Source organism: Astatotilapia calliptera, chromosome 17, assembly GCF_900246225.1.
Source record: "Astatotilapia calliptera chromosome 17, fAstCal1.2, whole genome shotgun sequence".
In the NCBI taxonomy this organism is placed as follows: Eukaryota; Metazoa; Chordata; class Actinopteri; order Cichliformes; family Cichlidae; genus Astatotilapia; species Astatotilapia calliptera.
Window position 1 is genome coordinate 3,406,493 of NC_039318.1, and position 26,379 is coordinate 3,432,871.

Genomic DNA, 26,379 nt, shown 5'->3' on the forward strand with positions numbered 1-26,379 from the left:
ACAGAGAATCCCAAAATTTTCCGCTGAAAAAGCCGCAGCCTTAGACATCATCATAGGAGATTTATTGACAGCTGGAGTAATAAAGCCCACAGTATCTCCATATAACACTCCTGTCAATCCTGTGCCAAAGCCTAACAAACCTGGCGTATGGCGTTTCACACAAGACTTAAGGCAAATTAATGCAGTCATTATGCCTCTGCCACCTCTTGTCCCAGATGTTCCCAGCATACTGACATCTATTCCAGCAACAGCCACACATTTTACTGTGGTGGATTTGTGCTCCGCCTTTTTCTCAGTACCTGTGCATGAGGACACACAGCCGATATTTGCTTTTACACATAGAGATAAGCAGTACACATGGACTCGCTTACCCCAAGGCATGGTAGACAGCCCTGCGGCTTTCTCAATGGTGGTACGTGCTACCCTGGACGGCTTCATTCCTCCAGAGGGCTGTACCTTGATCCAGTACGTGGATGATCTCCTCCTCTGTGCTGAAAGTGAAAAACTATGTCAAACTGCCACACATATGCTACTCCAGCACCTCCAACAGACTGGCCACAAAGCATCAGCAAAGAAAATGCAGTACTGTCAGACTTCTGTTCAATATTTGGGATTTACACTGTCTCACGGACAACGTTCCATGACTACAGACAGGGTCAAAGCTGTGACCTCTGTCCCTAAGCCCACTACACAGAAGGAAATGCTGTCTTTCCTAGGCATGGTGAACTATTGCAGACAGTGGATACCAGACTGTTCTTTTCATGACCACATTCTGCGTGAATGCTGCAAAAAAGACAAGCCTCCTCGAATACTGTGGTCAACAGAAATGACTGCCTCTTTCAATGCATTACAGGGAGCGCTGACCTCTGCCCCTTGTTTGGGTCTGCCTGACTACCACTTACCGTTCCACCTGTACGTCACAGAGAACGGCACAACCTGTGCAGGTGTATTGGCCCAAGAGCATGACTGTGGCTACCGTCCAGTAGCCTTCTACTCAAAGGTGCTGCCAGCAGTAGTTCAGGGGATGCCGGCCTGCCTGAGAGCAGTAGCGGCTTGCTCTATCATGATAAGGGACTGCGAGAAGCTCACACTCTCACATGACACTATTCTACACACCAATCACCAGGTCACGACCATTCTAGCAAACATAACTACACAACATATGACCGCACAACGTCGCTCAGGTTATGAAGCTACACTGACTTCAACAGCAAATCTCACTATAAAAGCAAACAGCACACCCAATTCGCCAGCACACTTACTCATTCGTATGCTGTGTTCCTCTGACCGACAGGATGGTTCAGACAACTTATTTCTTTGTGGCTATTCGGTGGTGACATTGCCTGACATCATACTAGAGGCTCACTCATTACCATTTCACTCAGCACAAAAAGCAGAGCGCATGGCTTTAATACGCGCCTGTGAGTTACATGTGGATAAGCGGGTAACAATTTACACTGATAGCCGTTATGCATTCGGTGTGGTGCACGACTTTGGCACATTGTGGAGACAAAGAGGATTTAGATCTGCTGATGGAAAATCGATTGCTAATAATAGTGGGATATCCAATTTCAGGTTTTCCTTAACAAAGATGCTATTCAAAAATGATAAAAAGGGGCCCTTAACAGTAACCCTGATTGAAGCGGTGCGAGTAGAACTAAGTCCTTTAGATTGTTTATTCATATACACAGGACAAGTCTCTAGTAAGGATGTTAGCATGATTAATGATTCTACCCACCCCTGCAACCAAATGAAGCACCCCGAAGACCGCACACTGAACCTCTTTCGCCCCCAACACAGGTGCGCCATCACCCAAATATCTTGATGACATGCATACACCGACCAAAACTTGAAAACATAAATTATGACACACAAAACTATACGTTCTTTTCTGACTCTCCAGGAGCACGCTGTAACGAAACATGGCTAGCAGCGAGTGTTGACAGGACACAATATAGACATATGTTTTCTTATATATATGCATATATAAGTACGCATTCAGATAACTCAACAATCCTGCATTCGCCCAACACACTAAACGACTCGTACTGGGGAGGCATATTAAAAGGCTTTACAGCTTCGCGCCTGACCAGACCAATCCCACATGCTTATTGGATGTGCAATAATACTCTTAGATTAGCCTTACCTGTTAATTGGACCGGTACCTGCGGTCTAGTAACTTTAGCTCAAGAACTACTGATACAACAAACCTCGGATCTGCCTGTATCCAGCAGACGGACACATAACGTTTACATAGATGCTATAGGAGTTCCACGCGGGATACCAAATGAATTAAAGGCACAAGGAGAAATATCAGCAGGGTTCGCCTCAATACTACCGTGGATACAGGTAAACAAAAATGTAGGCTGGATCAATTATGTTTATTACAATCAGCAAAGACACACCAATCTGACCAATACGGCCTTTAAAGCCCTAGGAGAACAGATGTCTGCTACCTCCTTAATGACCATGCAAAATAGAATGGCCTTAGATATGCTGTTAGCTGAGAAAGGAGGTGTTTGTGCTATGTTTGAAGATGTTTGTTGTACTTTTATTCCCAATAATACCGCCCCTGACGGTTCATTCACACAAGCTATGAATAAACTTGAAGCATTGCAGATAGAACTAAGAGCCAATACAGGTCACGGTCAGTGGCTAGACAAGTGGATGCAGGACACGTTTGGAAAATGGAAGGAACTAATTGTAGCCTTTGTAACAGTTGTAGCATGTATTATTTTGTTTTTGATGATTATTGCCTGTTGTGTGATACCCTGTGTACGCTCAATGATAACCCGTATAGCTACTAGTACAGCTACTTCAATGTATTTGCAATTAGCACAAATTGATCCTGAGGATGTGCCAGATGTTACCAATGATGTTCCTGATGTGTATATTGAACATTAGGCTGTGAACTATTACATTTTATGATTTGGTTTTTATATTATGTTATTACATTTGTGATTTTTCCTTTCTATTTGAGTTATTATTTTTAAAAATAATAAAAGAGGGGAACTGTTAGGTATTTTAGTACCATGGTAGCATTTACTGGATATTGTTTTATAGTGACATTATACAGGAAAACTCTGTCATTCAATAAGGCCCCTTTTGTTTTAGTTATTTTTCTCTTTGACCCAAGAATTGATGTGTGAGAATCACAGGCTGGTACAAGGTTGAAATACCACAGAGATCACTCCCTCAGCTACATTAGTTTCTTAATCTTTTAGACGCCTGTTGAAGGCCAAATGGTTTGTTTCAGATTTCACTAATGAAAGAACTCTTCGTTTTGTGCCTTGAAAATATGTCGCTGAGATAATCACAATTGTAGCTGAACTAATAAACTACACAAAGGATGCTTCTTCACCCAAGGGCAGGAAGACGCTCCCTTATCTTGGTCTGTACTGGTTTAAACTGATAATCTGCTGTCTCATGAATTTTACCCTCTATATAAACTGTTGTACTTGTGAATAAAGTTGAGTCAATTTGGGAAGACAATCTGAAGCAGTCTCTGTTTTCTTGTTCTCCCAAGCTGCTCCCGAGCTCGTACTAACACGCTGAATGGCATGCTTGAATATTGCTTGAGAATATATTTGACTGTGTTACAGACTAAGGGACATTCTCTGCTGATAGGTGAAGGTACATTCTCTGCTGATAGACGTCCACGCCTCGAAGGAAGTCGATCCACGGATTAGGCCTTGGAAACCGTTTCCTTCAGATACGTATGTCTGTTGTCAAGATATAATAGCTAACCAGTGGAGTTTGACAGTCTCATTAACGAACTTATTAATCATTGACCAACTGAGTGCACAGATGCACATACCTTTGTCAGGTTCAGAGGAAGGAGAAACAAAACTTTCAGTCGGAGGATTCATACATATGAAAAACTAAAATAAACGTTGTGTGATCATTGTCTGGGAGAGTGGAATCAACATGTCTACCAGTTTTACAACAGGTAAAAGCTTTTTTGTTTTAATTAAATTTGTTCTTCTATATACAGAACGCTTTATTTAATTGGAAACAAAAATAGTTTTGTATGCAGCTTTGCAGAGCATGAAATGGTCAACAAAAATCAGAGAAGCAGCTTATGACACTTAAAGTTCAGGAGTTTTTTATACAGTTAATTTAGCTACTTTCAACCTCTACAGTCTGTCACCACAATAGTTTAATCTTTTCTTTAAAGACCTTTGACCGAGGGTTATTATAAGGACAATGAAACCAAAGAAAGCTGGAGAAAAGTGGAATAGATTCAAAACGATTACTTTTACCATTTACACTGTCTAAAGTACTGAGACTTCTTCAATAATATCTACCAACATTTTTACACACTGGTTACAGTCAAAGCATAGATTCATACAGTTCATCCACTTAATGGACTGCACTATATCGTTTCCCTCAAAAAAGCATATTAATTCATTTTTTAAATGCAGGTATTTTACGTCTGTTTATTTATGTATTTATTCTTTTATTAGGGCTCACAAGCTTTCAAGCACCACAGAGTATCTACTTGTGTAGGAGTGAAAGCTGTCAGACTGGGTTTTTTAAGGATTTGCAAACTGACAAAAAGGCCTTTGTATAGCATAATTTAATACTGAAATACTTTATTCTGTGTACTCATAGGACTTTATCTACAAGCACAACATGGCCAGTTTGCAATTACCAATTAAAAATTTACTTTTACTTTTGATCAGAGGAAGTCAGAGTAGAGGAAAAACACACACACACAGGCACCAGACGACAGCTTTGCTTTTGTGCTCAGCTCTCTCTTCAACATGACAGGCACAGCGTCCACACCACTGCAGACGCCACCCCAATCCATCTGTCAATCTCTTGCTTTCCCCTCACTTTTGAGCAAGACTGCAAGATACTCAAGTTCCCGTCTTTTCTGGCTGAGGACCATGGCTTCAGATTTGGAGGCACTAAGTGTCATTGCAATGCTTCACACTTGGCTGCAAACCACTCCGTTGTAAGCTGAAGGCCACCACTTGATGCAGCTAACAGAACCACATCATCTGCAAAAAGCAGAGATGCAATTCTAAGCCAACCAGACTGTAAGCCTTCCACCACCTGGCTCCGTCAAGAAAGTCTGTCCATAAAAATTATGAATCAAATCAGTGACAAAGGGCAGCCCTGGTGGAGTCCAACACCAGCTGGGAATGATCGTGGGGAAGCTGAGAGCTACCACATGGACCTCCCTAGAGAGCAAAGTGAGCATCCTCGGCAGGCCTCCCTTGACACCACACCCCAGACCACACCACAGATTGACAAAAGGAAAGAATTAAGGTATTGCAATGGCCCAGGTAAAGTCCAGACCCCAACTCGAAATGCTATGATAAGATCTTAAGAAAGCTGTGCATAAATGAATGCCCACAAACCTCAATGAACTGAAGCACAACACTGTAAAGAACATTGGCCTAAAATTCCTCCGATGTGAGAAGGTGACATAATTAAGGGGCCTGAAAAATAAATTAAAGCCCATACAGGTAAATAACGTAATTTAACCAAAAGAAACAAATGTACTGAAATTATATTTCATTAATGTAACTTTATCTAATCCATTCTGGTTAAAGTGGTTATGATCTGTCTATCTAAAAGAAGGAAATGCTACCCAGGTTGGTATCTCCTTTAAGCCCCAAGATGTTTCCAAGCTACAGATTTTGCATAGGTGCATAGACTCCTTTAGCGGTTGAATGGCTGATAACTTTCTTCAACTTAATGAGGAGCAAACTGAAGTCCTTGTTTGTGCTCCCGATAAATTTGTGCCCAAGGTTATGGAAAAATGAGGTCCTCTTGCAACATTTGCCAAATCTTCTATTAGGAATCTTGGTGTTACTTTTGACTCAGCTCCTGTTTTTATCATTTAAGAAACATTACCAAGCTGAGTCCCATTGTGTCACACTCGGAACTTGAAATTGTCATTCATGCATTTGTTTTATCTCGTTTGGACTATTGTAATTCTTTGTTCACTAAGTAAGCCCTCAGAATGCTGCTGCGAGGCTTCTGACCAATTCCTCCAAGTACTCCCACGTCACACCCCAGCTGCACTGGCTCCCCATTAAATTCAGAATTTAAGATTATGACTCTGTAATTCAGGGCTCTGCATGGACAAGCACTGGCATACATCAGTGATCTTTTACATCCATACATCCCCAGCAGGCCCCTGAGGTCACGTGATCAGGGCTTGCTGGTTGACCATCACACGAGGCTGAAAATGAAAGGTGACAGAGCTTTTGTAACTGTGGCCCCCAGACTCTGGAACTCTCTCCCTACCAGCTTGATCTCTGTGGACTCTTTAAAAAACAGCTAAAAACTCGTCTTTTTAAACTTAATTTTGGTAAATTTTTCTTTTTATGTTTTAGCTTCTGTGAAGCACTCTTTTATTTTTATCTTTATAGGTGCTATATAAATAAAATTTTGCTTTACTTGCTTTTACTTTACTCACCACACAGGGGTTCTGTTGTCTATTTTATATTCAGATGGCAGCCCCCTGCCCACCACTGCGGCTCCCAGCACAGCTCTCACTATGGGTGCTGCTGACATTGCTATTGTTGTTGTCTACTTTATAATTGTCATGGTGGTTGGAATCTGGGTAAGAAGAGACTAAACTAATTTCATATTTACATTTGAATCACTAAACAGTTTATACCAAAGCTAATTTAAGCTTGATTTGTTTGTTCCTTTATGTGTAAAAAATACAAGAAAGTTCTGTACAAGTCCCTGCTAAACATGTTTATATAGAAAAATAAAATTATTTTTACATGTTTTTTTCTACGTGTTTAATTAACTATAGTCATTATGAGTGCATTTCTCCATTTACTAGAAAATGATTCTTGGATGTTCTACAGAGAGTTCATCCTTGCAAAAAATAAACAGATTTTTTTTGACCCAGCTAATTGAGTTTTCTGATGTAGAAATGTGCATCATGATTGTAAATGTATTTACTATATTTTGCACCAGATCAATCTTTGGTGTTGTTTTAAAACTGTATTATTCTAATCTTTTCTTTTGTCCTTGCTATAGTCATCAATGCGTGTCAATCGTAGCACTGTTGGGGGGTACTTCTTGGCTGGTCGTTCAGTGACTTGGTGGCCTGTGAGTAACAAACGATTGACTGTTGTGCATCATATAAAGCTCTTGATTTCAAATCGATTGTCACACGCCTGTGCTATGAGGACCCTGTACAACACACACACAGCCAATGTTCTAATGCAAGGGACTTTCTATTTACAATAAACAACAGACTTAAGTCAAAGTCAAATTTATTTGTATAGCACATTTAAAACAACAACTGTTGACCAAGGTGCTGTACAATTAAGATAAGCAAAAGAAATAAAAACATAGGGAGACATGATAAAAGTTAAGAAAAAGAATCATAACATTAGAAGATTTGAGTAAATGATAAGATATATAAAAGTAATACAAATTCATTCTGGTTTAAAAGCTGTAGGGCCTGGTTTGTTTGCAGTCATCATGTCTCCAGCTTAGCTCTCCTCTCCTCTTGGCCCGAGAAAAGCGCTGCCAGTCTCAATGACACTGCCCCTGAATCCACTGCAACACGGTAAAGACTTGGAATCTAAACAAAACCAAAAAATAAACAAATATACAAAATGAAAATTTACAACATGAATTTAAATATATAACTAGAAAACTGGAAATCCTATGGAAGAGGATTGGGGCCACTGAAAAAAAGGGATGTCAGATTTCTGACTTTTTTCTCAGAATTCTGAAAAAAAAAAGACATCCCGACTTTTTTTTTCCAGTGGCCCCAATCCTCATCTGTAAAACCCACTGTCAATAGAAAATTGTTCTTAGTAGTCAGTATAGACTTTTAATATAATAAGTTTGCATATGATAGAATACTGCATGAGGACCTCTTTATAACTCAGACTGTTTTTAGTTACCCGTTATCATGCAGGGAAGGAGCAGTACCTATTAGTGCTAGATAAGAGCTTAATGAGCAGTTTCACTTCGTGCCAGGTAGAGAAGCCTCTCCTGGCACACACACATATACACATCCACATTCCAATGTGATAAACGAATGCACCTACTTTTGTATATAAATAAAGACCAGAGCGGTAACAGAGCGCACTTCACAGGGCCCCCACTCCGATGTGAGCGCTCTGTGACCGCCCTTGCAAGTAAAAACTGCAGCATGTGTGTCTCCACTCTCTGACTCTCAGCTGAAGAAGTGTCTTTTAGAATAAATCTCTTGACATCCACCCTGGAGACTGACTGAAGACAAAACTTTGTTAAAACTAAAATAAGAATGAGAAATACTAAATTATAACATTTGATATTTCAAGTTATGGTAGGAATTGTGTTGATTTTCTGTATAAACTAAATATGACTAAAGTGCAGTCACAGGCTGTCATTTAAAAATGTTATTATGTAGTTGTAAGTATTTTAAGTAAGTATTCTAAAAGCTTTTGTTGTTATTGTCTATTATCTCTGTTCCACTACAGATTGGAGCCTCTCTGATGTCCAGTAATGTTGGCAGTGGTTTATTTATTGGTCTAGCAGGGACAGGAGCAGCTGGAGGAATCGCTGTTGGGGGATTTGAATGGAACGTAAGAGATGCGCACACACACTCAGACACCCTGTTGGGCACTGCATGCAGGATTTAAAATAACAACATGATCATTCAGTAGTTTCTTTGTAAGGACAATCATTTCATAATCAGTTTGTGATTCAATCGGGTGGCAATGAAGCTAATATGGGAGAAATATGATTTTTTTTCCTTCTTGTCCCTGGAAGCATTCTCAGTTAAGTATTTTGGATCAACTGAAGGGTTTTCAGAAAACATTTAGGACAACATGATTACAGGGAATTATAGTAGTCCAGCCTTGATATAAGACAGAACAACAATGAAAAACTATGTGTACATGCACCACAGAAATTATTCATTTAACTATTGCTTTCGGTTTCAATGCAACTTTTAAGAGTTGCTCTGAGTATTTCTACATCTTCATTGTGTTGGTTGTAACATTATATGTTTTGGGGTTTCTTTTTACACCAAAATCTGTTAAATCAGTTAACACTAGTTGACTATGAACAGGTTGTATTCAATTATCTAAATATGCGACTGTCCGAGCTGGATCACTGCAAGACTAAAGATTTAGATATGCTATGTAAATAGGGCGAAAACTCCCAGTAGACGCTTGTTTGGTACTTCTTCATTTATGCTATTTAAAACTTTGCAATGTCCAAAAGTGAAAAACATGAACAACTGTTATATTTACTTTTGACAATACGGACAATGGCTCAGTGCAACATTTTGTGTTTCTGTGTGTTTCTGTAGGCATCGTGGGTTCTGGTAGCTCTGGGTTGGATATTTATCCCCGTTTACATCTCTGCTGAAGTGGTAACAATGCCTGAATACCTGGCCAAACGCTTTGGAGGCCAGAGGATACGCATATACATGTCTGTTCTGTCACTTATTCTCTACATTTTCACCAAAATATCAGTAAGAGGGTTTTTTTTTCAAATACATAAATGATCTTAATATGATACAGTAGCCACATTACCTGTGTGTGCGTGTGTGTGTGTTTCCCAGACAGACATTTTTTCCGGGGCATTGTTTATCCAGGTGTCATTTGGGTGGAATCTGTATCTGTCTACAGTCATACTGTTGCTGGTGACTGCTGTCTACACTGTGGCAGGTAAAACACAAACACGTTTTGACTGTTTTTAGTATTAATGTTAAAAGTTATGTCAGTGCAAGCTTTCAACAGCATAACTGTTTGCCATCATTTAAAATAAATTACATCAGTTTTTTATCTGATGGGTTTTTCTGGACGAGAACCAATTTTTTTTTATCCCACATGCAGTATCCCAGTATCCCAGCAAATTTTGATTTAGTTAGTCTCTTGACCAAAATGTCAAACTTTTTAATCATAATTCTTTTTGGTTTAATCAATTTTTAATCAACAAAATATCACAAGACTATAATATACTATAGCAGGAATGATGCTGATGAGTACCAAACACAACACTGGAGACATTAATCCAAGTGTCTAAGCAAAGGGCTTTCTGGAGTTAGTAATGAAGAGAGTCGACTGTCCATGGGATCGTCAGACACTTCTTTTCCACAATATTATACCCACCTGATGTAAACCACAGGGCAGTCAACCCCCCTTCCTGCTAGGGCAAAATGGCCCTCAGGCCTCTGCTCCGCAGCACAAAACGGAGGGAGAAGTTAAGAGCAGGGGTTTCTCACGTCCCAAGTGGTTCCCCAGATACTGTACCTCCCTCCGTCCAGCCGCACACTTCTTTGTGTTGGCCATGTGCTTCACCTGCCTCAGGAAATCCAGGACCGCAACCACTGAATATGCTCCGCCCAGGTGTTACTATGGATGATGATGTGTTCCAGATAGGCGTCAGTATACAAAGTGTGCGGTTGCAGTACTCGGTTCATGAGGCGCTGCAAAGTGCCTATTTTTTCCTGGACTCTGCAGACAAGACAATATGCCAGTAGCCCATGGTCACATTCAGTGTTGTGAAAAAATGAGCTGTGCCTAACCAGTCCAGTAGTTTGCTGACCCCGGCGCATGGGAAAAGCAGACGTGGGGTCACCCAGCAGCCACGGTGCAGAAGCCACAGGGGGCTGCAGTGACGATCCCGCAGGCATGGAGACAAACAAAAATGGACACTGTACACACACTGACACTCGCCAAACATACTCTATACCCCAGGTCCTGGCACCATTGCCCCCAGAGGGGCAATCCGCCCCAAGACCCAGGAGAAGTTATCCTTTTCCCTGGGGTGGGGACAGTCCTGCAGCAGCAGGGAGGCCCAGCATCCCAGAACCCAAACAGATGGCCAACTCCTCCTCCCAGCCCCCAGCCCCCTGCCCCGATGGCGGAGAGAACGGGAGTGTGAAGACCCCATACCTCTCCCTCTCTCTCATGTGTAGTGTTGCTGCGTGTTGTTCTAAAGTGCATTTAAAACATGGGAGGGGCTGCCAGAGAGCAGCAGGTGACGCCACGGCCCGAGAACCCTCAGTGTCTACATGCATTTAAATTGAGAGGTGGGCACCAGAGGTGAGGTTGAATACACAGACCATCCTCTGGACGCCGTATAGCACACCCACCCCCAAGGCCCTATATGTATGTGTTATGAGAGTGTGAGTAATGTGGATGTCTATGTTGTGGAATAAAAATGAGGCACAGGAGGCCAGAAGGTGACAGAGGAGGAATCCCTCCCCTGCACCTTGGTGACACACCTGTACCCCAAGACACTGCATGTGTGGGTGGGTGTGATGGAGGCTGTTTCCCTCTGTTACTAACATTCAGGAAGTCCAGCAGCCAGTTACACATGGGGGTGCTGATACCCAGGGAGCTGAGTTTCCTCACCAGCTGCTGGAGAACAATTGTATTAAATGCTAACTTAAAGTCAACAAGGGGTGACGATAAAACATTGTCATCTAATGTTTTTCAAAGTGTCTGTAATTATGATTTTAAGGAAAATGAAAATGTTACCATGTTTGTTCAGTGCTCAGAGTGCAGTTTGTATTTAGTAACTCACTGTGACAGGAATGATGGACCCGACCACATATTTTGCTCTTTACACACTTCTTTATTCCTGGTTGCTGCTCTCCCAACAATTGGCTGCAGCATTTCAGCTACAGCCACACGACAACAACAACAGCAACATCAACCTCAGGTCCTGGCACATTTGACATAGGGTGATGAGCTGATCGAGCTCAGGTGTGTCAGCCTCCCCCACAGCCACGCCACAAACCACACCCCGCCACACTCACCTAGTTCAACTGTTTTTGAAATAAGAATTTGTTCAATTATTTATGTTGAAAACGGTCTAAATAACACTATTACCCTAACACAGACAATCTGACAATAATATAAAAATCTGTATTTATGTAGGTGGTTTGGCAGCTGTGATCTACACTGATGCTCTCCAGACTTTGATCATGGTTGGAGGAGCTTTTGCCTTAATGTTCATAGGTATGGTACACAGACTTATACAGATACACAAACACAATCATGGGTTCTTAATTACATGACTTACATAGTACTGAAAGTTTGGATTAAAAGGTGTTATTGGCCGAAATGTTTCAAGTTAAGTATCAATCAAAAAATAGAAAACTGTTTCTTTGCATCCAATTATCCTCACTGAAGGCTTCCACATCTACATGTCATAATATTTATTAGTTAATAAGTGAAGTTATAAAATTGTAAAAGTCATTGTACATTTTCCAGCATTCTCCAAGGTGGGCTGGTATGAGGGCCTTATGGATCGTTACATGTCAAGTATTCCCAATGTGACTGTTCCCAACACCACCTGCCACTTACCCCGTAGTGATGCTTTCCACATGTTCAGAGACCCTGTAACAGGGGATTTACCCTGGCCAGGTCTACTGTTTGGGCTCACCGTACTGGCTACATGGGTCTGGTGCACAGATCAGGTGATTTGATCTAAACTAAAATTCAGCATGGTGTAGTAATGTTATTGTAGCGGCACACTGCTGTGGGAATGATCCTGGAGGTGGCGGTCTCAAAAACTGATAACATTCGTCTTTGTGAGTCTAAAAAATATGTCCCAATACAAATAAATAATGCAACTGATTTTAATTCCTCAAAACACACCTTGAACTCTTTATAACATTCTTCCTTCTCAGGTTTGAATGTAAATGACAAAAGGCAGCATTTGCATACTTGGTCAAAAATGAGTATTACCTGCTATAGCCAAGGTAATGCCATCCAGAGTCTCTAGAGCAGCATATCTCTAGTTAGAGATATGCTGCTAAGATATTTAGGGCAACCTCAGTTTTAACAGTTTTAATTTCTAACAAGTCAGTGTACTCTTAATGCCAGTCCCAAGCTCAGATAAATGGGAACAGTCATTTTGTCCCTGTGTTACAACACTAAATATGAAACACCCCCTCCCTTTTTTAACATTAAAAATTTCGGTGAATTGCATTACTTATTTGAATTCAAACATATTTTTTAGACTCAAAAAGTTATTTGTTATCCGTTTTTTGAGACTATCACCTCTATTGATCATTCTCACAGTAATTTGGCGATGAAATATTCTTACTGCATAACGCTGTTTTACTTCTCATTGCATCACTTCCAAACCTATCCTGCTTTTCTAAAAAACGTAATTACTTCTGATCGGAGAGATGAGAATCTCTCCAGTACATCTTCATCTCAATTGTGTCAAGTGTCATTGTCCATTAGTTTTTGTTCAGTTATCATTTTGTTTATGTCAGGGAAAAAAGATCATCTACAAAGACTATGACAAGAATTATTGGTCAATACAATTAACAGTGTTTAACTGTATTGTAATGTCATTTTTGAGACAGTGTTGACACTTCACAAACCAGAAACCACAGCAACATTTCAGAAAATGCTATAACGAAAAACAAAACACAACAAGAATATACAAAAGTACATTATCTGAACTACAGTTAAGATACAGGGATGCATACACCTGTAAAGGCCAGCTTGCCAATAGTTACTCTTAATCATTAACCAACATTAATAAAAATGAGAACTGATTCATATAATCATGTCTGTGTTCTCTACTAGCCTTATATAACTGGGCAATGACAGATAACCCACAAGCTAGGCAGCTGAAAATCACATTTCCCCTTCTGAATGTGATAGACTTTCACTAAACTTTTCAACAGCTTGCTAATGTTACCAGCTTTATGAGACCTGATGCATTTGTGAGGTTTGCACGCATTGACTGTAGAAGTGTAATCACATTTTTGAGTGTTTAGTTCTCTACTATTATCATTAAAACTAGAATCTGTGTGCACACACACTTGCATATTTTAATACAGTATTTATTACTATTACTTATATTTGTGTTACTTATTGTGTATAAATAATATAGAAGGTTTGCAAATGTAAAGTTGAACATTACAAAAGTACAAAATGTGTAATGCAATGATGGATAAAAATGATTATATGTTTATGCTGGTGTGTGTTTTTTCTTCAGGTTATAGTCCAAAGGTCTCTGTCAGCCAAATCTTTGTCTCATGCTAAAGCAGGCAGCGTGTTGGGTGGCTATCTCAAACTGCTCCCTATGTTCTTCGTTGTGATGCCAGGAATGATAAGTCAAGCACTATTCCCAAGTCAGTAGTATACCTCTCAAAGTGGGAATGTTATATGACATGTTTTTTAATATTGTTTTATATGCATATTTATATAATACCATTTTGATTACCTTGATATTATTATATATATTATAACAGATGATGCATCTCTTATTATTGTTATTATTGGTTTAAAGAGATTGTTTGCAACTCCTTTTTCAACAAACCTACACTATGACACCATTCTAAGCAGGTCTCCACTTAACTTTACGTTGGAAAAATTATCACATTTTTACGTTTGTTGACACTTTCAATTCATGTTAATGGAGTGGGTAATTGTAGGTAACACATCTGTGGTGTTTTGTCTCATTTAATATAAACTAAATTGTTATTTGTTTCAGCCCCACCTTTGTTTTCTTCTTTATTTGTAGATGAGGTTGGTTGTGTGGATCCAGATATCTGTCAAAGTGTGTGTGGTGCTTCAGTTGGTTGCTCTAACATTGCTTACCCTAAACTAGTAATAGAGCTAATGCCTGTGGGTAAGACACACACATACACACACACTCATTTTGATATCTTAGTGAAGACATCTAAAAATCAAACTGACATAATGCTTTCCCTACCTGCTTACCCTAACTCTAACTATCAAAAAGGAATGCTTAACCCTAACCCTTAGCCTAAACCTTACCATAACCTAATAGTAACCCTGACACTAAGAACATATTTTAAAATTTCAAAACCGTGAGGACAGGCACTTTCCTCACAAGTGACTGTTGGTCCCCACAAGTATAGTAACACACACACACGCACACACACACACACCTATCTATCCATGTATGGCACAAGAAGTAAGAACATTTTTGTTTGCTCAGTTATATCTGTGTTTTAACAATGCCTCTTGGCAAGAAATCTTAAACTGTTGAAATTGTGTTTATTTCCCCTTAAATGGTGCCACAATTGTAGGGAGAATGTATTTATGGATTGAGCAGTAGAATCAAACCCAATCTTCTCTGTCAATACTAAACAGCTTATTCTGCTATTGACTCTTCTTTTGAGCTTCTGGTACCCAAGATGCTGACAATCAGGTGTGCGACTGGTGCCTAATTAAAAGCAACTGTAAGCAGGGACCCTGCTACAGCACTCAGTTAGTGCCTCCTCCAAGCATGCCACATTTGACTAATCTCAATAGGGACCGTACCAACCTGGAGCTGGTCTTCCATAGAACCAAGTTCAATTCGATTTATTTCAATTCTTTTTAAATAGCACCAAATCACATCAGCAGTCACCTGCATGCTCTTCATTATTTGGAATGAGCCCCCAGAACCATCTCTAAATTGAAGGCCAAGTTTCATGTAACGGGCGATGTCAGCTACAGGCCACATCCCAAGAAGATGGCACAACAGGAAGACAGTTTCCTCACCCTGTCAGTAATAGACAGTCTTTTACAGATTTGCAGTCAAGGTTTACAGAACAATATGGCTGATGGCTCTTTACTGAGATAATCCAGAACAGATCTTGATGCCTTGATGTTCTCAGAGATAAACACATGCATTAAGAGAGTTTATAAAAATCTATGTTCTTCTTCCATGGCAACAACTGACAATAAGCAGATTTTATAAAAGGATGTGCCATCATTTTTTTCTTCTTCACAGGACTTCGTGGTCTGATGTTGGCAGTGATGTTAGCTGCTCTTATGTCATCCCTGACTTCCATTTTTAATAGCAGCTCTACTCTGTTTACACTGGACCTCTACCACAAAGCCAGGCCTAAAGCTTCTGAGTTGGAACTTATGATAGTTGGAAGGTAAGATTGACAAGAATACCTTATATGCTTTGGAAAACCAATACAAAACTCAGATGTTCTACAACATTAATACCAAAGCTATACTTACCCTAAATACAGTTTTCAATTGAGCAAATTAGTAACATGAGGTTGAAGAGCCCAGATGTCAGAATTGGTATGTGGACCTACAAACAGATTCAAATACAGGAAGCAAAAGTAAGATGTTCTCACAAATTTTATTGAGCGACAGAGTGTAAAACTAAGGCACAGGGAATGAATGTTTGGTGTGGAATCTAGACGTGGGGGATGGTGAAACAGATGGAGTCTATGGCTTACTTGACTAGTGGAGTGGCAGTGGCAGTGGGGGAGGTAGTGTTGGCTGGGTGAGTGTCCGATAAAGTGGAGTGGAGTGAGTCCAACCTGAATGACCCAGAGATGCAGAGCTATGAATGTAAGAGAGCAGGCAGGTGGTGAATAGTGAGTCTGTGTGAGAGAGGCTGTGAGTGGAGTCCTAGAGAAGGTGACCAACGTCCAGGGGGGTATGCGTTCTGCAGTCAATGGAAGAGGTGATCCAAGAGGCTATAAGGGCACAAGAGAACAAGGTAAGTTTACAAAGAACTAAGCACTAGAGATAAAGGCGTCCTGCCACTAACATGTGGTTAGTCTACGAACTGGCGAAGACCAGATGTCGGGGCTGGTCTTAAATACTGCCTTAGGTTAGCCTGGATCTCCAACAGGTGCAAGTAGCAGATGTACTCACCATGGCTCTGCCCAGAGGAGGACACACAGGGACACCATGGAAAAATCCAGACGACTCACCTGGACCATTACAGTAGTATTAACCAGAGCCAGACTGGGTTTGGCTCCAAGGGCTGAACAGAATGTTTTCGAAACCTGGGAGGTGAACTGTGGTCCTCTGTCTGACACGATCTCAGTCAGGATGTCGTACAGGCTAAACACATGATCCACCAGGATGTTAGCCGTCTGGGATGCTGTGGGAAGTCTTTTTAGGGCGATGAAGTGCTCGGATTTGGAGAACCTGTCAACAACAGTCAAAATGGTCGACTTCCTGGAGGAAACAGGCAGGCTGCTAACAAAACCTAAAGCAATGTGGGATCAAGGCTGACTGGGAATGGACGATTGGTTGAAGCCGAACTGAAGGACGTTGAGTTTTATTTTTGTTCCGTGCAAAGATGGTGCATGCGGCCGAATAATCCCGGACATCCTTATCTAAAATCTCCCAACAGAAATGTCTTTTAAGTAATGAAGTGGTCGTACCTCTCCAGGACAGGAAAACCAGGTGGTGTGAATACAGTCCAGAGTCACCCAATGTAACGATGATTAGCTGGTCTCGAGCTTGGATCTGGCTCTGACACAAGAGCTTGGCTAATGGCCTCCTCCACATCCCAGGTAATGTAACCAATCTTACAGGTGGGCAGAAGTATAGTTGCAATCTCAGAGATGTCAACCTCAACTATGAATGGTTTAGTGTCTAGGTGAATTAGGACTGGTGCTGATGTAAACAGATACTTCAATTTGGTGAAGGCGGCTTCAGCCTCAGGGGACCAGATGAACGGGACTTCAGTGGATGTGAGCTGTGTAAGAGGTGCTGCTACCTGACTACAGTTGCAGTTGAAGTGGTGATAGAAGTTGGAAAAGCCGAGAAACTGTTGAAGATATTTATGTTAGGTAGGTGTTGGCCACTCCTTAACTGATTGAACCTTTGCTGGGTCAGTCTTCATCTCCTGCCAGAATGTATCCGAGGAATGAAACAGATGTTTAGTAAAATCCACATTTCTCAGCCTTGACATATATCCTGTTTTCCAAGAGATGTTGGAGGACTGCACGAATGTGAACTTGATGCTCCTGAAGGAATTTGGAGAATATGAGTATGTTATCAAGATAGACGAAAATATTCAGAAAATCTCTGCGAACATCATTCACCAGTGCCTGAAAGACAGCAGGGGCATTAGTAAGACCAAACAGCATCACCAGATTTTCAAAATGACCTAGAGAGTATTAAATGTGGTATTCCAATCATGCTGCTTTTTTGTTTTACTTTATTCTTTTTTATGTAATCCTGCACATAGACATAGACAGGTGAAATGTGGATAAGGTAGGATCTAGGGAAGTTTGCATGTTGGGGTAATGTTCTCGTTGATGGCATCTGGTCGTGATCTTTTGTTTAGTAAGCATGCTATTTGTTTTGGGTAAGTTTGTTACGTGAGTGCATTCAGGGAAGTGGTGCAATCACCAAGACTCCGCCCACTTCCACATGTATGAAGACCAAAAAACTGTGTTTTTTCTGCTCTTCTTCACCTGATCCCAGCTGTGAGTGAACCATTTGAATGTGTGATCGTGGACTGTGTGGGCCCATTGCCTAAAGACAAAACTGGACATCAATTTCTGCTAATGTTAAAGTGTGCTGCTACACGTTTCCCAGAAGCTGGTCCACTCAGGAGGATTTCCGCACCTCTGGTCATTAATACCTTAACAAAGTTTTTTACTACCTTTTGGAGCTCAGGAATCAAACATATAGTGGCTAATGCTTATCATTCTCAGTATCAAGGAGCTCTAGAGCAGTGGCACCAAACCCTTGGATCAAAGTTACAGAAATACTGCTTAAACACAAGTAAATACTTGGATGAGGAAGTGCCAATGGTTGTGTTTGCCATACAGGAATCACTTTTTGGACACAGTCTGGGGGCATAATCAAAACTGATGTTCTGGATTATGTTTCAAAGTTTAGATAACACTTGCACACAGCCCTTTTAGTTGCAGGCCCTATCATCTGCCCAGGCCTCAATGTAACATCGGTATGATAAGACAGCAGTGTCCTAGCAGCGGTGTCCTAGTCCTTAATGTCACCTGGCAAGAAGGCTCGTTTCTCAGGACCTTAGGTGGTCAAAAAGAAGGCATGTGAACCTGATTATGAGGTTAAAGACCCCTGACTGGAAGCAACAAACCCATGTACCACAGCAGAGATGACATTTCCTCAGATGTTGCAAAACCGCTCGTTGTACCTTTGGCAACTGTATCAGCTGGTGACCCTGAGACCTCTCCAGTTCCCATCTCTTCCCTCATCTTTAAGGAGTTTAAGTTAAGTTTTCATGTTTCCGCTGTAGAGTGCTCTGAGTATGCAATGGATCTGAAACGGTTTAAATCTTCATTTTTATATTATCATCAGTTAAAATTTCAAAGGACAACATTTGATTTCTAGATAATTGTGCTATTAATAGTAACTCTGGGCCCCTGTGGAGTCGGACTAAAATAGGATTAAAAAAAGAAAACTAAGGAATCATTTAAACATATAGACTCCAAAAGTAACACAGGTGCGTAGCATCGCTACTTAACTAGCAACGAATTAACAAAAGGGATTACAGAGTGACGTTAGATGTTCTATAGAACTATAAGATGTTAAGGTGTGTCTTGTTAATTATAGTGATGTGGTTGTATTTTCTGTTGATTTAATGAACTGTCAGTCACAGTTTTAGCAGCAGAGCTGAAGGAGTCAGACTATGTAAAAAAGTGTACTGCGCCGACTCTGGCTCCAAAAGTGCAGCATGGCAGCTCCTGCAAACAGGAAATCTTGACTATCTTATCTATATCTTCCATCTTTTCTACAGTCATTGGTGGGGCTAGGTTAATCGAAAATTTTAAGTTGCCCTTTGGTGTGAATGGAAGTCAAATGGTTGTTTGTCTCTCTGTGTTAGCCCTGCACCAGACTGGCAATATGTCCAAGGTATACCACGCTGCTCGTCCTATAGTAGCTGGGATAGGCTCCAGCCCTCCATGACCCTGATAAGGATAAGAAGTAGACAATAAATGGATGGATAATAACAATAATGCGTGTGTTTTCAGGGTGTTCATCCTCGTCTTGGTGTGTCTTAGTCTGCTGTGGATTCCTGTTGTCCAGACAGCCAATAGTGGACAGCTGTTTGACTATATTCAGTCAGTGACCAGCTTTTTAGCACCTCCCATTACTGCTCTATTCCTAATGGCTATCTTTTGGCCACGAGCCAACGAGCAGGTATGTCTGCCTCTTCAGATTCAATCCAATTCAATTGTATTGGTCCCTGTGTCATTCTATCCCTTGCATCCTCTTATGTTAAACCAACTGACACCTTCACTACATTCACAAATGTCCTCTGAAGTCTTCCTCTTTTCCTCCTGCCTGGCAGCTCCATATTCAGCATCCTTTATCCAACATATCCACTATTCCAACTCTACATATCTCAACTCTAGCTTTGTCTCCAAACTGCTAAACATTTGATGTACTCATTTTCTAATCTTATCTATCCTAATCTTGTGATTGGAAGAGGACGTGTAGGATGGCTTTCATGTGCAAATCCATCCTCAGACTACTCTCCAGTGTGTGTGTGTGTGTGTGTGTGTGTGTGCCATTCCCTAGTCTTGAGATTCTTGCAAGTTGATATATAGAGATATGTCCTGTCTCCTCTTAATTTCATTTAGAGCTCTTTCGTTTTTTTAGTGCAGTCACTGTTGAAGTTTCCTGATGCTGTTACGATGATACCAAGGTTCAGGCCATGGCTGGGAGCTGCATTTCAGCCAGTGGTGTTCGAGATTTTTGAAAGTATCTGATTAACAGCAGCTTCATTTTTCAGCATGACAATGACCCCAAAAATACAGCCAATACAGTGAAAACATACTGGATAGAAAAATACACAATAGAACACCACCAGTCGTTGACTGGGCCTCTCAAATCTTCAACATTACTAAAGCAGTATGAAATCACTTTGACAGAGAATTTAAAAGAAAATAATAGATATGTAAACACAATTTTAAAAACAAGCAGAAACCTTAATAACTTGGGTTTTTTTTTTTTTCTTTGCCAGTTCCAAATTATTCAGCATCTAACGCGTTGTGTATGTCCTCTGTCTCAGGGTGCATTCTGGGGTCTGATGGCTGGACTAGTGATAGGACTGATCCGAATGGTTCTGGAGTTCTCCTATTCACCTCCTTCCTGTGGTCAGCCTGATCACCGGCCTGCAGTCCTAGCTGATGTCCACTACTTGTACTTTGCTCTCATCCTGTTGGCTCTCACATGCCTCATCATTGTTGCTGTAAGCCTGGCCACTGCCCCAATACCTAAAGAAAATGTAAGGAAAATTCCTCATATTATGATATTATATTTATATTCTGATCTCTGGAGTGGTAATCAGAAGGTGTCTACTGAACAATATCCAGGGTTCATATAACATATGATTCCTGTTGCAAAACAAACGAAAGAAAGAAATGCAAAGGGAAAGTGTAACCAAGTTGCAGTTAAGAAATTCATTTTGATTATGTGGATTTCAACCTTCTTTTGACTGCTTCCTTTAGGGGTCACCAAAACAGATAATCTTGCTTTCATCTGTATGAACTATTGAACCCTTGAGGATTCTTAATCTACAGAAATTGAAGTTGCGAGATTTTAATACATTTAAGGCTGGGGTGACCGTGGCTCAGGGGGTTGGGAATCGCATCTGTAACCGGAAGGTCGCCGGTTCGATCCCTGGGCTCTCTGTCCTGGTCGTTGTGTCCTTGGGCAAGACACTTTACCCTACTGGTGTTGGCCAGAGGGGCCGATGGTGCGATATAGCAGCCTCGCTTCTGTCAGTCTGTGGCAGCTGTGGCCAGGGCTGGACTGGGACAAAAAATTGGCCCGGGCATTTTGACTAGAGACCGGCCCACCAGGATAAAGATTGAAAATGTGACGTCATTCAGGGGTAAAACCGCAAAGGATTCTGGGAACTTGTGGCAAGAGGTACTAGCGATAAAAAGAAACCCAAAAAATGCCAAGAAGCTGTTGTATTATTAACTGCAATAGCTGGTCGCATGACAGCCATGGAAAGCCGACGGGTAAAGAGATCTTTTTTTTTTTATCGGATTACGTAGTTGAAGAGAAATTTTTTAAGCCATGTTTCCGAAGTAAGAGCCGACGGATGGTCTGGATATACCAAATATAACGTCCCAGAACACTCCAGCTCACATGTTAGTCTGCTCCAAGCATTCCCACAAAGATCAGAGTTTTGTAGTAGTTAATACGTCCTTTTTCTTAACATAATTGGTGATATAGGTTACAAGTCTGGCGCTGAACAGAAATTGTCGCGCTATGCTCCTTTATTTATTGTGCATAAATAGTAAATCGTCCTGACACAATATTGCGTTTCGCTTCTGTTATTATGGTACATTGACAAAAACATATACTTTTATTCACAGGATAAAACAGTTGTTTTGTATCACTAATTGTCCAGTGCGATTACAGCATACAGTATTATTGTCACTGCTACATTTCTGTAATGCTACCAGAAATTATTTCCACTACTAATTAATTACCGTTGAGCTCAAAGGTTATATTAATAAACGGTTAACGAATGTGTATTTATGACGACAATTTGTGAGACTGGTAAACTTACCTTTGTTCGTACGATGGTCTTTCGTTCTACACGGTGCATTTCAAGGTCCTGTACCCATCCGTCGGTAAACTGTACCTGGGCTTGTTGCAGTGACCTGAAGTTACTAAACTTCATGAGTGTGTGCACTCACTCCAAGAACCGTATGATTATAAATCTGAGCGTGGTGAAAGTTGGGCAGCACGCTAACGTTTTTTGTCCCTCTGTGTGCTCGTAAGGGTCTGACCCTTTCACTCCTTTGATTTTTCCTCGTATCTTTTCTTTGTCTTTTCGTCGAGTCTGTCTTTGTACGGACCGGCATTGTTCTCCTTTTGTTCTGTACATTCCTTTTTTGTGCGGCAAAGAAAAAACAAGAAGGTATTGGAACCGGAGAATGAACGTTTTGCAGTGCTGCAAACGCTTGCATTTGATGCGGTACTTGGATTGTTTTGCCACGAGTTCCCGGCATGCAATGCGCGAAAATCACGTGATTGCTAAACAGGGGGGAGGGTGCATCCGGCCTCCTCGGCTGTAATTGGTCCAGCCCAGAGTCAATCATGACCAATTGGCCAATCCAACACCTTTCATTATATATACCCTTCCTAAAAAAAAAAAAAAAAAAAAAATCCATCGGCCCATAAAAACAAAATATCGCCAGCGGCCCACCGGGCAAATGCCCGGTATGCCCGATGGCCAGTCCAGCTATGGCTGTGGCTACAACCATAGCTTGCCTCCACCAGTGTGTGAATGTGAGAGTGAATGAATAGTGGCATTGTAAAGCGCTTTGGGTGCCTTGAAAAGCACTATATAAATCCAATCCATTATTATTATTATTATTATTGTTCATCACTGGAATCATCATGGGTTACTTTAAACATACAGACCTGAAAAAAATACTTGATTAGGTCTATACAAATACACTGACAGTATATAAGGCGCATACACCTGTGCACCTCGGACTATCAGATCATATCCCTCTCATTCTGATCCCAATGTATACACTGTGGGTGCGCATTGAAAGAACTGCAGTCAAAACAGCACAAGACTATTTTGATCAAAGAAACTGGGAATTGTTTGCAGGTGAGAGTTATGTGGAAAACTGTGTCTGTTCAGTTTAGGGGTACATAGAGTTTTGTACTGAAAACAATACAACAAAAAGAACAATAAATCTATTTCCTCATTGAAAAGCCATGGTTGAACAGTAATTTTAGGGCTCTACTTAAAAAAAGGCATGCAGCCTTCAGGACAGGGGACAGACGAACCTACAGCACAGGAGAAACTCCAGAGAAGCATCAGGGAAGCAAAGCAAACCATAGAAAATGACAATCCCAGCGGTATGTCGAAGAGCTTTAAGGTACTGGTGGACTACAAGACCATCAGAATGCTGCCAGATGATGACGATGCTACACTGCTTGATATCTTGAACAGGTTCTTTCCCTGTTTTGACACCAGGAGAGGAGGGGAATGACTGGTCATTTAGCCAAGTAGACAATACACACTTGTCCTTCAACAGCATCAGATGAGGACTGTGTTAAAAGGCATCAACATCCACAAAGCAGCTGGTCAAATATCCTTGGACAAGATATTAACCCTAAGTTGCTCTCCAGTGTGTGTGAATGTTAAATAGAAAGCACTCGTGTAGAAAGAGCATAGAAAAAAGTGCTCATGTGTAGTGAGCATGAGCATATAGTGAGGTTGGGGAGTAGCCAACTAAGTGGTGTAAGGAAAATGATCTAATCTTGAACACATCAAAATCAAGGGGATTGACTTCAGGAGGTCGAGGGTCAAGAAACTACATCTCTGGTGAAATAGTGGCCATTGTGGAGAACCGTAAGTAGCTGGGAGTCACCTTCTCTACACAGCTGACTTGGTTTACAAGAGAATCTTCTTTCCTAGAAAGTTGAAGGAGGCCAGAAGCTCGTGCTGAAGTTCTACGGGAGTATATACTGATGACTCATGCAACAGTGTGGTATGCCAGCTGTTCTGCTGGTGAAACGAAAGAGCTGCACAGAGTGGTGCAGACAGCAAAGTGCATTACTGGGATGGAGTCAAGGAGGCTGACGGTATCAGCAAAGACAGTACACTCCTGGGATATTCTCAGTTTGAACCGCTTCCATCTGGCAAACAGTTCATTGTTTCCATCTAGAGTGGTAGCTTCCGCTACACTACCACTGTAAAGATGGCACAGAAATACTCAGACATTTCAGTACAAACAAAACATAATTGGCTCGACACAACCTTATACAGTCGTGTATAATGCTGCTATTTTACTTCTCTGTTGATTCTGCTTAAGTTTGCTACTAACTTTATTTTTATCTCTTAAATTTAAATAAGTTTAAGTTGTTTTGGTTTTTTACTTGTATTGTTTTGTCCTAAGAGAGAAAGCCAAACCAAATTGAATTGTACTATGTATAATTAAATTGAAATCATTCATGTATTTGATCATTGGTAATCTGTAATAATTGTTTTTCATTCGTCGTCTCTTTTCATGTGTAGCTGCATAGGCTGACCTGGTGGTCCAGACATAGTCTTGAACGGCGGATGGATCTCTCAAGTCTTCAGATCACCTCTGACCAAGTGGACTCTAACCTCAGCTCAGAGTCTGACCGATTGCAAGAATCCACTTGGAAGAAAGTTGTTCTGTGGCTTTGTGGTTTGTCTAGTTCACGCTCCGAGTCGGCAGCTCCAGTGATTCAAAGCAGTGAACGAAACTTCCTCCAGGAGAAGTCACTCTGGAGAATAGTCTGCGATGTTAACGCCCTGCTACTGCTGGTTTTTAACGTGTTTCTCTGGGGATACTTTGCTTAATGTGGTCATGAAATCTTGAACATGTTGTTGTTTTTCTTACTTCTTACTCTTCTTAATAACTTTACTTTTCTAAACTATTCAGGAAAGAAGTGGGACAGAAAAAGGATTCTCAGATATGAAACAATGAACTAATTATTCTCTATTGTATACTGTATACTGTATACAGGCGAGAGAGATAAGATTGACATCCAGTTAGCTCATTAACTGCCTTTGTTAGCAAACAATGTACAGCTCAATCTGCTCAACTTGAAAAAATAAAATAGCCCTTTATTGTGATTGTTCATGTACAACAAAATTATGACATGAGTACAAGTGCATCTGACAGGTACAGTTAGGAAGTAGTGCAAAGGACTTGGTCTGAGTATAGAGTCTGTATGTGAGTGTAGGTTTTTTGCCACTGTTCTGGTAGACGTTGATCTTGGTTTCATCTGTCCAAAGAATGTTTTTCTCGAACTGGCTTTTTTTTTTAGATTTGTTGTTGTTGTTTCTTTTTAGCAAAGTCCAGTCTCGCCTTTCTATTCTTGAGGTTTATGAATGGCTTGCACCTTGCAGTGAACATTCTGTATTAATTTTCAGTCTTCTTCTTTTATATTCTCATTTATCCAGTATATCTACCATGCTTTTTATGCACTTCTGGACTTTTTCTGCTCTTCTGTTAAAACTATCTCAGCCATGCCACTCTAACTTTGTCCTTCAAACAAATGTAATCCAGTCTCCACCCTGAACTGACCTGAAACCCACCGGTCACTCCTACTGCACACCTCACCAGTGTTTCACTGTTCTCATACATGTTCTGCACTAGTCTTTCTCTATATCCACAATGACACTGGCTGTCTTTCGTCCAGTTTTCCTCCCCTCACAACATGGTGATGGCCGTCCATCCATGAGACTAGTTCTGTTGGAGGTTTCTTCCTGTTAAAAGGGATTTTTTTCTTCCAACTGTTGCCAAAACACTTGCTTATAAGGGGGTTATAGGATTGTTAGGGTTTTTCTATTTTCTTTGTATTATTGTAAGGTGTTTACCTTACGATATAAAGCCCCTTGAGGAAACTGTTGTTGTGATTTGGCACTATATAAATAAAACTGAATTGAACTCCCTTTGTCTCTGTTTGTCTGCAACCTCAGCAGATCAAAGGGAAATTAATTTGATCGCTGGTGTGTTCTGTGTTCTCACAGCTACAGTTAAACTCTCAAGATCAGAAATAAGTACAAACATTTCATATATTTTCTAAATAAACAAATTATTACATGCACATTCCTGTGACAACGCAACAGTTTGCTTCACTTAAAAGTAAGGCAAACTGTTGCATTCCTTTTGCAGTGCAGAGTTAAGCTGCACAT

General features: G+C 40.8%; 1 protein-coding gene across 1 annotated transcript; it reads left to right on the plus strand.

Moving 5' to 3' along the window:
- Positions 1-3,615: 3,615 nt before the first annotated feature.
- LOC113009218 (sodium/glucose cotransporter 4) lies at positions 3,616-25,494 on the plus strand. The gene is made up of 14 exons (XM_026147406.1): positions 3,616-3,949; positions 6,471-6,583; positions 7,015-7,086; positions 8,457-8,561; positions 9,293-9,457; positions 9,548-9,653; positions 11,874-11,954; positions 12,210-12,415; positions 13,957-14,092; positions 14,485-14,592; positions 15,706-15,856; positions 19,697-19,865; positions 20,740-20,955; positions 24,727-25,494. The coding sequence occupies exons 1-14, from the start codon at positions 3,928-3,930 to the stop codon at positions 25,036-25,038; spliced, it is 1,962 nt and encodes a 653-aa protein (XP_026003191.1). The 5' UTR covers positions 3,616-3,927; the 3' UTR covers positions 25,039-25,494.
- The last annotated feature ends 885 nt before the right edge of the window (positions 25,495-26,379 follow it).

Bases quoted from the DNA above. Each gene is read 5' to 3' on its own strand.
- LOC113009218 (XM_026147406.1), top strand. From the start codon at position 3,928: ATGTCTACCAGTTTTACAACAG. The intron at 9,654-11,873 runs GTAAAACACAAA...GTATTTATGTAG, and splicing joins TGCTGTCTACACTGTGGCAG to GTGGTTTGGCAGCTGTGATC. The intron at 14,593-15,705 runs GTAAGACACACA...TCTTCTTCACAG, and splicing joins AATAGAGCTAATGCCTGTGG to GACTTCGTGGTCTGATGTTG.